The 13,768-nt window shown below is 44.3% G+C and overlaps 1 protein-coding gene across 2 annotated transcripts in view; it reads right to left on the reverse strand.

The window, feature by feature from the left end:
* RSF1 (remodeling and spacing factor 1) overlaps nt 1-13,747 on the reverse strand; it is a 44,523-nt gene extending 30,776 nt beyond the window's left edge. For both annotated transcript variants that reach the window (XM_083436098.1, XM_083436099.1), the window contains exon 1: nt 13,495-13,747. In XM_083436098.1, the coding sequence (XP_083292224.1) occupies nt 13,495-13,714 (220 nt within the window). In that variant the 5' untranslated portion in view covers nt 13,715-13,747. The remainder of the gene's footprint in view (nt 1-13,494) is intronic.
* Between the last annotated feature and the right edge of the window lie 21 nt (nt 13,748-13,768).

Genomic DNA, 13,768 nt, shown 5'->3' on the forward strand with positions numbered 1-13,768 from the left:
GGAAGAATTAAGGGAAGCTCTGGTCCATGGGGTCACGAAGAGTCGGACACGACTAAACGACAACAACAATAGTCTGGTCTGCTAGGTGCAAAACAGATTTCAGGTTGCAACAAAACCAACTGGGACAAATAATCAGCAGTGGCTGTCCAGATAAGATAGAATCATTTTAAATATGCAACCTCAGTGGCTTCAAAATAAGAAGCACAAGGCAGGCTCAAACACCCCTTCTGAACAAATTCTCTTTTCCTTTTTCAGTGTTCAACACACCCAAGGTTAACACCATGGTTGTCTTTATCTTCAATTTTCAACCAACTGGTGCTGGCAGAATTAATGCTGAAAACGGGGGGGGGGGGGGGATTTTATGCCGGTAAAAGAGAGCAAAGCAAAAGTAGGGAAACTTTTCGGCCCGTGGGCTGGATCTTCATCTCCCCTCAACATCTGACAGGCCAATTGGACAAGCTGGCAAAGCAGGATTAAACACTCTGCTCACCAGCTGATGAGTGGAGGACTGAATTTTGGTCTCTGCGGGGATCTACTTCATCGGTGCACCCCACATGGGAACACTGGTAAGGCAAATCCCAGCAGGACTGGACCTTCCCCTGCCCATCAACTGACATCAGTCGGTGGCAGCAGCTGACTGACAATTGGGTGTGGTTTTGGAGAAATGGCCTTGTGGGCAAAATTGGACTAGCCGGCAGGTGAAGACTTGTCTGCGGGCCAGAGGTCCCCTACCCCTAGAGTAAAGGGAGGAAACAAGTGTGCTCACCACAAACTCCTTATCTCTTGTACGTAGTGAAGAGAGTGGGAAATGATAGCTCTTTAGCGGGCCTGAGTTTCTATATTTAAAATGACTTGAGAGCAACATACAATAGGTAATGTTCTCTGAAGTGTTACAGTCTGTTTTCCAAAGATGAAACTACTGGTAAAATCAGAGCACAGAAGAAGTGAAGTGGAATACTACAAATCAAAGAGTTGTCAAGTGCTGGTGATGGTTACACGGAAGCCGAGCCGGCATCTGCTAAGAAAGTCAGAATTGTGCTGGCGCTTCAGAAGCAGGTGAAAGGCATAACACAGTAAGCTCAGAACGCAAATATACGGCAAAATTTATTGCAAATATACACTCATCCAAATGAAACGAGGTAAGGTAGAATGATGTAATTCTCACCGATTACTATTGTAAACACACAACTCAATTCTATACTTCTGTGCTCTGCATAAGAAACATCAACTACATCTTGAATTTCACAGCCTTTTCAAACCACTGTTTACAATTGTTTATGGGTGTACATATGTGTGTTTCTTATGACTCTTGGTCATTTTGGTTGCCTTTCATGGCCTCTTTTCCAGTTCTAAAATATCCTACAACGGGTTACTGACCAAATCACTGAGGCTCTTAAAATTCCCCACAACCGTCTCAGTTTCCCCTAGACAGATGGAAAATATTTGTTTTATTTAAATGTATTGTCATGCCACTTACCACTGCAATAATTATCAGGTAGTTTACAAAACAGAAATAAAACATCAACACTGCTCATCTACAAATGAAAAGAGAGAAACCAAATGAAAAACAGCACAGCTGCACTAAAAAGGGCTTACATGGCTGGTATACATAAGGAGAAGGAACTTCCATGCTCCTTACAATTTGCTTCAGAATTACTTTCAGCCCATTCAGCCTGGCACACAAGTGGGTCATTTACAGAGTCATGTGCAAAATTGGATCACACTACTAATATCTTCATTCAGGAGGGAGAGTCGGCACTTAACATTAATAGCAACTGGGAAGCTACTGGCAAAACAGAAGAGAGACAGTGTTTGTTTGGTTGTGCTGTCTTCCAAAAAACATGATACTTTAGGTAGAGATTACATGCGAGTCCTTCCTTACAGTGTGCTGCCCCCATGCTGCAAATGGAGGACCTGCTGGGAGGCAGTACACATGCGATGCATGCAATCACAAGCTCAAACTCTGCACAGTATTACTTTTGCAAATTACCCACAGTCCCTCACTTTGTGCCTGATATTTTTCTATAAAGCCTGCACAGTGAATGAATATAGTTTTCTAGGAAATTTTAAACCCAAGACATAATGACTGTTGGGGAACCCAAAATACTGAAAACCTTTTAACAGCCTGCTCAAAAATCTCCTTTGTCCACGGGGCTACCAAGGTACTAACTAAGGGGGATGGGCAAATCTCTCAATGTTGGTTTCTCATTTTACCAATCTTAATTAAGTTTTAATTTACCCTATTCTGACATCTGTTCATACAGTTCATCTGTCCTCATGAAAATGTATCACCATTTTGGTGTGCATTTCCCTAATATACACAGTTTTAAATCTCTAAGCAATTTACAATACATTTCCACACATAGTTTCCCCTAACATACTGTATTTCACTGAGTAGTCATCAACACTGCTTAATAGCCGCACTCCCATTTTTTGACCCCTAAAATCGGTCCCAAAGCACTCATCACATAATATGAAAATGCAACAATTAACAATCCAATCTACTCTTTTCACCTTAGATATCAGTAACTAATTAATCATCTGTGAGAGGTAAAGATTTTTAAATTTAAATTTAACTTTTAAGAATTAAATTTATTGATTGATTGATTGAATTCCTATGCCGCCCCTTCATTCAAGGATCACAGGGTGGTTTACAATATAAAACCAGAAAAATGCATGACATAGTAACATCACTAAATCATCTACCTTCATTACAGCTGGAGTAAAAAATAAATAAACCCTACTAAACATTATATGCTTCATTCTCACCATGGTGTGAAAAATTATAAGGGGCTTCCCTAACTGAATTTGTGCCTGTACAAATCCTCCACAAAATTTGAGGACCAGAAAAAGAACATTAGTCTGTGCTTTTTACCAGCATACTATTCTCCAAAAGGACTACACTTTGAGGTATGGAAAAGCAAATAATCCAACAAGACTTCACCTGCAGCCTGAAGCAGCTCAGTGCAAGTCATCAGTTTACTACTACAGCAAGTTGAGCCAAACTCTACTTAACACAGAACTATAGAGCTAGAAGGAACCTTAGACGCTCCTCTGTATTCCTGCAGGATTTCCCCTCCCCTCCTCCTTTGCTAAAGGGCAAAGCAAAGAAAGATCAGCACCATGACCCAATGGGTAGTGGTTTCTTTCCTTTCCTCCTTGCAGCAGATGCCCCACCCACAACATCACAAAGAGTTGGCAAAGGCAAAAAAGTGAGGCTGCTGTTTGGAAGAGGGTGTGTGTGTGTGTGTGTGTGTGTGTGTGTGTTTGAGAGAGAGAGAGAGAGAGAGAGAGAGAGAGAGAGAGAGAGAGAGATGAATATCCAACCAGTTCAATCTGCACATCTTGGCTGAATTCCCCCAGCTTTCCACACTGTGAGTGCACCACACTAAAATACTAAACAAATGGAGACAGTGTTAGAAATTAGCCAGGCGCGTTTTGCTACTGGCGCAGGTCCAATTGCGACCACATGGAGATCTCTGGATGCCAGGTTGGCAATGGACATCTCCACCTTAAGCTTTCTTAAGCAGGTCAGCAGAAGAGCTTATTTATTGCATTTATATCTCACATACATGCATTTATATCTCACATACATGGTTCTCCCTCCGCCTCAGTTAATCCCTATAATGATCCTGTTAAGAGGCTATGACTGTTCCAAGGTCACCCAATGAGCTTCTTTACAGAGTGGGGACTTGAACCCTGTTCTCCCAGGTCCTAGTCCAACACTCTAACCACTACACCACACGGGCTTCCTAGAATGCCTCTGCTATGGGGCAGGTATATAAATTAAGCAGGTAAATAAATACCGGAAAAGCAAAATGTCGCTTAAGAGAAGGATCTAAAACATTTTCCTTGGAGCTTGAATTTGTTCTATTCTGGATTGTTTTACAGTGGTACCTCGGGTTAAGTACTTAATTCATTCTGGAGGTCCGTACTTAACCTGAAACTGTTCTTAACCTGAAGCACCACTTTAGCTAATGGGGCCTCCTGCTGCCACCACGCCGCCGGAACACGATTTCTGTTCTCAACCTGAAGCAAAGTTCTTAACCTGAAGCACTATTTCAGGGTTAGCGGAGTCTGTACCTGAAGCGTATGTAACCTGAAGCGTATGTAACCCAAGGTACCACTGTATTTGATGTATCAATGTGCTTTAAACCCATGAGACATCCCCCCCCTTAAAATATAAAGCGGTATAGTAAGGAAATAATTATGATAATGATAATAAATTCCACCGCAAAAAGGTGCCTAGACATTGTTGTGGCGACTGTAACCCAGGTATAAGGAGTCATTTGGCGATTAGCTTATATATCTGAGTTTCTAACACTGAATGGAGAGACAGGCTGGCCATGCAGCAGGATGAAGCAATCTACTTCAGATGACACCACAAACAGGGGATAAAGTATCTGAATGGGGCTGCAAGGCTTTTTAAAGTGTTGGTGCTTGCTGTAAGGGGGAAACACATCATTTATTCTTGACCTCAAGCAGCAAAATATATTGGGCTGCTAGTGAATGAAGGTTACATTCTCCAGCTGAAAAGAGATATTTGTGGAAATAGGTCTCCTAGTAGCAGCAACAGGAGCGCCTTGGTTTGTTCAAATCAGAAAACGATACAGTAAGATTAAACAATTGTCAAATGATGTGAATCAAGAATACAATAGTAAAATACTAAAAATCCAGCTGAGCCTACAATATGCCCATTGTGAAAATTTCCACAGCATTCCACTACTCGCAACACAAATGTATCATTATTAAAATTGTGAGCTGCCTTTACCAGCACTCAAGGTGCCAGATAGTAACAAATCTGAAGGAGTGTCTCTTCCCGTTCAAGCCCGTCCATGTCCTAAGATCTTCTGTCAAGGCCCTGCATCAAGTGCCTTCCACATAAGAAGAATCGCATGTAAGAACGTTAAGAACAGCCTGCTAGGTCAGGCCAATGGGCCCACCTAGTCCAGCTTTCTATTCTCACAGTGGCTGAACAGTTGCCTCTGGGAAACCAGCAAGCAGGATTCGAGCGCAAGAGCTACTCTCCCCTCCTGCGGCTTCCGGCACCCCACTCCTCCATGAATTTGGCTAATACTCTTTTAAAGCCATCCAAGCTGGTGACCACCGCTGCTTTCGGTGGGAGCAAATTCCATAGTATAACTGTGCAGCTACAAAGGAGAGGGCTTTTTCAAAGGTGGGGACCTGGCTTTGAAACACCCTCCCTAAGGTGTTGTGGTTGGAACAGGGGTTGGCCTCGGTCCAGTATACCTGAAGGAGCGTCTCCACCCCCATCGCTCTACCCGGACACTGAGGTCCAGCACCGAGAGCCTTCTGGCGGTTCCCTCACTGCGAGAAGCCAAGTTACAGGGAACCAGGCAGAGGGCCTTCTCGGTGGTGGCGCCCTCCCTGTGGAACGCCCTCCCACCAGATGTCAAAGAGAACAACAACTACCAGACTTTTAGAAGACATCTGAAGGCAGCCCTGTTTAGGGAAGCTTTTAATGTTTGATGTATCACAGTATTTTAATATTCTTTTGGAAGCCGCCCAGAGTGGCTGGGGAAACCCAGCCAGATGGGCGGGGTATAAATAATAAATTATTATTATTATTATTATAACAAACTTTTTCAGCAGGGAGCCGGACCACTGTCCCTCAGGCCTTGTGGGGGGAGAATGAATTCCTATGCCCCACAAATAACCCAGAGATGCATTTTAAATAGTCATACCTCATGTTACTTCCGCTTCATGTTACGTTCTTTCAGGTTACGTCCCACGGCAACCCAGAAGTACCGGAAAGGGTTACTTCTGGGTTTTGCCGCTCGCGCATGCACAGAAGCACAAAAATGACATCACGCGCATGCGCAGAAGCGGCGAATCGCCACCTGCACGTGGGCAGACGCGCAGCTGCGGGTTGCGTTCTTTTCATGTTGTGAATGGGCCTCCGGAACTGATTCCGTTTGCAACCAGAGGTACCACTGTAACACATTCTACTCATGTAAAAACACGCTGATTCCCAGACTGTCCATAGGCTGGATTTAGAAGGCGATTGGGCCGGATCTGGCCTCCAGGCCTTAGTTTGCCTACCCATGGCCTAGGGAGTGGTTCTCAATCTGTGGGTCCCCAGATGTTGTTGGACTACAATCCCCATCATCCCTGAGCTCTGGCCTTGCTAGCTAGGGGTGATGGGAGTTGTTGTCCAACAACATCTGGGGACCCACAGGTTGAGAAAGACTGGCCTAGAGCCTATACACTCAACAACCAACACAGACAGACAGACAGCACCAAGAACAAACAAACAGAACCACCCCTTTCAGCAAGAGGTCAGTATAAAGAGAAGCACTTCTGAGGCTATGTTCTGTGTGAGCTCCACTTCTATACAATCTGGGCCCACCACCACGCAACAAGGCCTGATCTCACAGGCCTGATCACCTTTTGGGAGGGATGGAGGAATAGGTCTATACACACTGTAACAGATTACCAGTATTATCACAACACACACTTTCTATTCAGCAAGGGATTGGGGCCCATAGGGTTTTACTTCACAGCTTCAACTTTTGTATGTGAACACCGAAAAAGACAATGGAATTGCATTCATCATTTATATTAATCTCACAAAAGCGAGCGTTTTCATATTTTTAGGTTTGCTTATTTATTTATTATTAAAAAGATTTTAAACAGCTTTTTAGTTACGAAAAGAAATGCCACACAATTTCAAAAAAGCCATAACAATACCCTATCCAATGTAAACAATCAATAATAATATAAGGGTAAAATATCACCAAGTGACCAAGAAAAATCGGAACTAGCAGCAATGGTGCATTCAACTGCTGGTGCAAATACCCCATAGTTCATTCCAGCCTGATCTCAGCAGAAAGAACAATCCACATGGTTGGTACCACTAGAGAAGGTCACAGCCCAATCAGGATTGCCTTATCCACAGACTGCAGAAACAAATATTTACTACAGTTATACCTTGGGTTACGAACTCTGCGGGTTGCATGTTTTCGGGTTGCGGACCGCTCCAAACCCATAAGTACCGGAACGGATTACTTCTGGGATTTGGCACTCACGCATGTGCTGAAGCAGAAAATAACATCACACGCATGCACAGAAGCGCAGACGCGGTGCTTCAGGCTGCAAATGCTGCGGGTTGCGAACGTGCCTCCTGCACGGATCACGTTCGCAACCCGAGGTATGACTGTACAGTGGTGCCCCGCAAGACGAATGCCTCGCAAGACGGAAAACCCGCAAGACGAAAGGGTTTTCCGTTTGCAGAGGCGCTTCGCAAGACGAATTTCCCTATGGGCTTGCTTCGCAAGACGAAAAATGACGAAAATTTTCGGGTGTTGTTTTTTTTTTGCTCCAAAACCCCTTATTTTGAATCGCTAAGCTGCTAAAAGCCTTTTAGCAGCAAAACCGCTAATCCCCCACCCCTAAAAAAGCCGTTTTTAGCCCTTAAAATGTCAATAGCGCTAATAGCGCTACTCCGTCAATGGGCTTGCTTCGCAAGACGAAAAAACCGCAAGACGAAAAGACCCGCGGAACGGATTCTTTTCGTCTTGCGAGGCACCACTGTATTATGCATAGTTTGCAAACGAAATCACATAAGCAACAATTACAAAACTGCCACGGTACAAAAAATGCCACTTAGACACTTTTGCTTCTCAGAGCTTTTTAAAAAAATACTTTTATTAATTTAAAATTATGTATATGCCACCATTTATAAAATGTACTTAGCCTAGGCCTGAACAGTGTAAGGACTGCAGGTTAACTGTGGTCCAATCCCTGCCTATTTGTAATCATCTGGGTAAATAGCCAATAACCATTTGCAACCCCTTCTTGGTGGGAACAATTAAAGGCATGTCAGATGATGAGCTAAAAGGCCTGAGTTCAATGCTCACTCAGTCATAAACTTCCCGGGGCAACAAAACCATTGTTTTGAACCACTTCACTGGATTGTTGTGAAGATCAAAATGGGGGAGATTCACATATGCCCCAGGGCTCATAGGAGAGAGGGTGGGATAAGCAATTTAATAAGATAAAAGCGAGTGTGTAACTGCAGCTTCTCTTTGGGTTTTGAGGCATATGGCAAAGTTGGCACCAGTGTTTCCAGTCTGCTGCAACTATCCATCCACTCAGCATGGACCACTTGCAGCAAATACTGTTTGTGTGTGTGTAAACCTTGTATGCTGTTAGCAAAAACAGTGAAAAGTAGGCAGCCATGAAGAAAGGATAGCCAAAGTGGTGCACTTCAGGAGGTGTGCATGTGTTAATGGGCTAGAAAACAGAACATAGAAAGCTGTCCTATACAGAGCCTGACCACTGATCCATCTAGCTCAGTGTTGTCTATGCAAGCTGTCGCCAACCTAGCACCACCCAGATGTTCTGAACTACAACTCTCAACAGCCTCAGGCAACATGGCCAATGGTCAGGGATAATAGGAGCTGTGGTCAAAAACAGTATATTGGCTATCCCCGGCACAAAAGGAGTGCAGCGGCTAATAGATAATGTGCTTATCACCCTTGACTTAGTAAAAGCAAGGCGTATACAGTGATTTGCATTCTGGATTCCTGGCTTAGCTAGTTCTTTTAAAAAAAAGTTATTGAGGGGGAGGGGGGAGAGAACACCCGCTAGATTTCTTCCTGCTCAGGGGAGCACATCAGAATTACCACAAGCAGTGGAACGAAAGGCTTGGGGAAATTGCAACACTTCCTCCATTGGTGAAGAGCTTAGAAAGCCATCCTACAAAATAATCAAGGCATAGGCAAACTCGGCCCTCCAGATGTTTTGGGACTACAACTCCCATCATCCCTGACCACTGGTCCTGTTTGCGAGTGATGATGGGAGTTGTAGTCCCAAAACATCTGGAGGGCCGAGTTTGCCTATGCCTGGAATAAATCCTACTACACAAGTGCAATAAATTTGACTATCAAGGAATTTTTTACACATAGAGAGAGAGACAATATGCCTTGGAACAACACCATAAAGACAAAGTATTACAGCATATGCTTTCATGAAGTAAAGTCCACATCATCAGATGTGTACATACTGGCTACAAATGGTATAGTTTTAGAAACACACAGCTGTCAAGAAACACATGTCCAAAAGGCCTTGAAGTGCAATATGTATATCTTTGGCCTTTCAATATAAAACATGGCAGGTCCAGTGGCCATTCACAACTGCAATAACTGGCAATCATTTTTAATACGTTCTCACACACTTCTGCAGTTTCCAGTGTGTTGTTATGTAGATCAGTGTTCTTCGATCCTGGACCCCAGATGTGGTTGGACTACAACTCCCATAATCCATCACCACTGGCAAAGTTGGGTATAGATGAGAAAGGTGCTTTTCAACTTATCCATAAATGATCTAGAACATGGGTGGGCAAACTAAGGCCTGGGGGCTGGATCTGGTCCAATCGCCTTCTAAATCCGGCCCGCAGATGGTCCAGTAGAATGTGTCCCTTTATTTTAAATGCATCTCTGGGTTATTTGTGGGGCCTGTTTGGTGTTTTTACATGAGTAGAATGTGTGCTTTTATTTAAAAAGCATCTCAGGGTTATTTGTGGGGCATAGGAATTCATTCATTTCTCCCCCCCCAAAAAAATATTGTCCGGCCCCCCACAAGGCCCGAGGGACAGTTGACCAGCCCTCTGCTGAAAAAGTTTGCTGACCCCGATCTAGAGTTATGAGTGAGCAATGAGGTACTGTTCAGGGTTGTTAAAACAAAATGAGATTGTGGAGAGGTCTAAAGGGATATTTCCAAACTGAGTGAATGGGTGGTAAATGGTAAATGCAATTCAATGTAAACAAATATAAAGTGATGCATGGCTGTGCAAAAAAAGAAAAAGAAAAACACCCACTCATAATTTCACCCTATAATTGCTCATGGGGTCTGGACTGGTGGTGACTGACTAGAAAAGAGACCTTGGGGTCATAGGGTGTAGCTTGATGAGTATGTTGATGCAGTGTGCGACAGCTGTGAAATAAGACAAATTCCATGCCATGGCTCATTAGGAAAGGAATTGAAAATAAATCTGCTATTATAATAATGCTGTTTTACAAATCTATAGTGAAACCACACTGGGAATACTGTCTACAGTTCTGTTCACATCACCTCAAAAAAGTTATTGTAGGATTGGGAATGGTTCAGAAAAGGGCAGCTAAAATGATCACAGGGATGGAACAATTCTAAAAATCTATGAGGAAAGACTGGAGCATTGGGGGCTTTTTAGAGAAAAGGTAAGAGAAACTTATAAAGTTCTGCACAGCATGGACAAAGTAGACAGAGAAAAGCTTTTCTCCCTCTGCCATTACACTAGAACTTGTGAATATTCAACGAAGCTGAATGTTAGAAGATTCAGAAAAGATAAAAGAAAGTACTTCTTTGTGCAGCGCATTGTTAGACTGTGGAACTTGCTCCCACAGAAGGCAGCGATGGTCACTGGCTTGGATGGCTTTAAAAGAGGATTAGACAAATTCATGGAGAAGAGGGCTATCAGTGGCAACTAGGCATGGAGGCTGTGCTCTGCCTCCACAATCGGAGGCAGCAATACTTCTGAATGCCAGCTTCTGGAAACCACAGGAGGGGAGAGTTGCTCTTGTGCTTGTATCCTACTTGCTGGTTCCACACAGGCATCTCATTGTGAGAACAGGATGCTGGACTAGATGGGCCATTGACCTGATCCAGCAGGCTCTTCTTATGATGAGAGTTGTAGTCCAACCACATCTGGAGACTCAACACTGAAGCACATCCATCCTTTGTAAAACATATCTACCTCGGAGGTAAGGAATCACGCACACCCCTTCCAGATGTTTCTGGTGAATCAATTTTGCTTACTACTGGCCAAGACTGATGGGGATGAAGGAAACTGGACTCCAACATTTGAAGGACCAGTTTGACTAACCCTGATCTATAGAAGCAACCTGCTTTTCATTACAGAATAATCAATCCATTTCTAATTCCGTAAAGGGTAATAAACTAGACTAAACTGCATACTTTCAGATTAGATAGGCTGAAATCTCTAAATGAAAGCTCCGAGTGGACATCTACTTAAGAGTTCATTGTTAAAATGAGATTTGAACTGGAAAGCACCTAGGTCCCATTCTAGAACGTAATCCCTTCCAGCACCCTAACCCTTCACTAAATGAAGATCCCACTATGCTTCTTGAAAGATATTCCACTTCAGATTTTGGCGCACCACTGGAAGACAGAATATAGATAGCACTTCTACTCCCAAAAGTAAAACTGAGTTCAGTTTAACATGCTAATACACCACAAAATTTTATAGCCTTATTATTTTTTAGAATTTTTTGTATAAAGGAATGAATAAATGATATGATATTGTCACAAAAATGCCTGCAAGAAGGTTATATATAGTCCCATCAGCATTTAGATGAACTCAGTCCAACATATTCCCATAGGACTTTTTTAGAAGTGTGCATAGGGCTGCAGCCTGAGTGACAAGTTAATATTTCTTTATATAACTGCAATGACTTCCTCCAAAGAGTCCTGGGAACTGTAGTTTGGTGAGGTACTCATAGTTCTGTATTACACATGTCTGTCTACTCTAGCCTCTCTCACAAAACTACAATTTTCAGAATTCTCTAGAGGAAGGAGTGGACTATTAAATCAATGAAAGTCTGTACTGTAAATACATCCTTAGCATACTGGAGAAAAATCACTTATGTCCTCTTGGGCAGAGACAGCAGGGTAACATAATCATTTGTTCCTGACACCTGACAAAAATGGAACAAACATTACTTTTAACACCACAACAAAGTGCAAATGGAAGAAGAGAAAGAAAATAGGACCCTTTCCAAAATAAAGGTTCAGGTAAACAGCAAAGATGCTATACAATTAACACAAAACTGCATGTACAATTTTCAAAAAAATCAGCTACTAAATAGAAATCTAATGGACAACACATACACAGCCCATCATGTAAACCCATTTTGTGTTCACTGTTTAAACAAACGTTTTAAAAATATACATAACCACATAAGAAAATACTAGTAATGAAGACTATAGAAGCAATGAAAAGCTATTTACACTGCTACTGGAAATTAGAACTGTGTGCCAGACAACTTATTCAGGGGGAAAAAGAGCTGCTTTAAGATTTGAATTGTTTTGATTACCCATTCCAAAAGCACTATCGACAAAGAAACTGGCCACTAAGAATTTTCAACCTTGCAGAACGTATCTGCAAAATCTTGGCTGAGAATAGCAGTGCCCTGCAAATCAGCCTATAAACAAGTCCACAAACTTACTAGCCAGCAAGACTTTTTAGTAGACCACTGAAGGCTGGCTGATAAAGGGTGGAGCTGATGGCAAAGAAACCAGGAAGAAATATTGAGGACAGGAAATGGGGGTGGGGGGGGGCCACAGTTCCCCACATGCCACATCCAGTATCTCTCTAAAAACACCTCTCCGTTTGAAAGACTTGCCCCTTCCTGTATTGGTCATTTTTCTCTCTCACTTAACACACAATAAGTTCTCCTGGACAGCTTCACCCGTAGTGATGTGTGACTTCCATTTCAGGACTAGTTTGTCCCTAGCCTTGTCACTATCAAGTTATTCAGAGGTGGTTATTCTGCAAATTATCTAGGGTCAGCACAGAACATGCAAGGCTCCCGTTAAGATCAGACAACACACTTCCCAGATCCAAAGGAAAATTGGCCTTTATTCTCTTTTCCCAAACCAAACGAACCCTATCCCACATCTCTCATGCACACACATATCATCACTACTACTACCACTACTATGTATACCGCCCTTCACCTGCAGATCTCTGGGCAACATAAAAATACGAAATAAAAAAGGTAACAAAAACAAGATTAAATCCAATAACGCCCCCCTCTTTTTCATTTCCTCACCGTCCCACCCCCTTCCATCCCACCCACCCCCCTCTCCTCTATCCCGCCCCACATTCCCTCTGCATTAATCTTAACTGCAAGCCCCTCGCGGGCAGAGACCTCCCCCTTTTTTTTTTTGCTTCTGCTTATGCACGGCGCTGCACAAACGACTCTCGCGCGAGGTGAGGAAAGAGAAGGGGCAGGAATAAGAAGGGCGGCCGCCGCCCCCCGCCAACCCACACATGACGCAAAACCTGGGAACTGGGGTGGGGGGTCGTATCCCTCCTACCCCCCTTCCCCTCCAAATAACATCCCAAATTGGGGGAGGAGGAGAGGGAGATTCCCATTGCGAGTGGGAGGGGCCTGATTAGGAATAGGAGTGGGGGGGTTAATGGAGAAGAGAGATGCCGCCTCTCCCACCCAAGATAGGGGGCCGCCCCCTCCCTAAGAAAAGGGAGAAGCCTCCCCCTGTTGTGGGGATGGACGGGGTCGGGCCCTGCTTTGTGGTGGAAGGGGAGGGGGCGGAAAATAAAGGCCTCCCGGGGCAGTTTGTTGAGGGGGGGGGACAGGGACCCGAAGCCCCCCACCACCGAGGTTCCTTGCGAGCGCTCCGCCCCCCCCCCCCGCGACGCGGCCCTGAGGAGAAAGGGGAGGCCCTCACCCTGCTCGCCGGGCTCCTGCGGCGCCTGCAGGACCCGCTCCAGCTCCGGGAAGGGCAGCTCGGGCAAGTCGAGGAGGGCTCCGTATCTCTCCAGGAAGGAGCACACGACGGCGAAGTTGGGCCACGAGCCGGGGCAGGACGGGCCCTCCGTTGGCGCGGCGGCAGGGGGAGGAGGTGGCGGAGGAGGAGGGGATGGGGGAGCCGCCGCCGCCGCCGCCATCTTGGAACCTGAGAGGATGGATGGAGAAGGAGAAGGGAGGGGGGACAGAGAGAG

Source organism: Podarcis tiliguerta, assembly GCF_965153285.1.
Source record: "Podarcis tiliguerta genome assembly, chromosome: 4".
Lineage (NCBI taxonomy): Eukaryota > Metazoa > Chordata > Lepidosauria > Squamata > Lacertidae > Podarcis > Podarcis tiliguerta.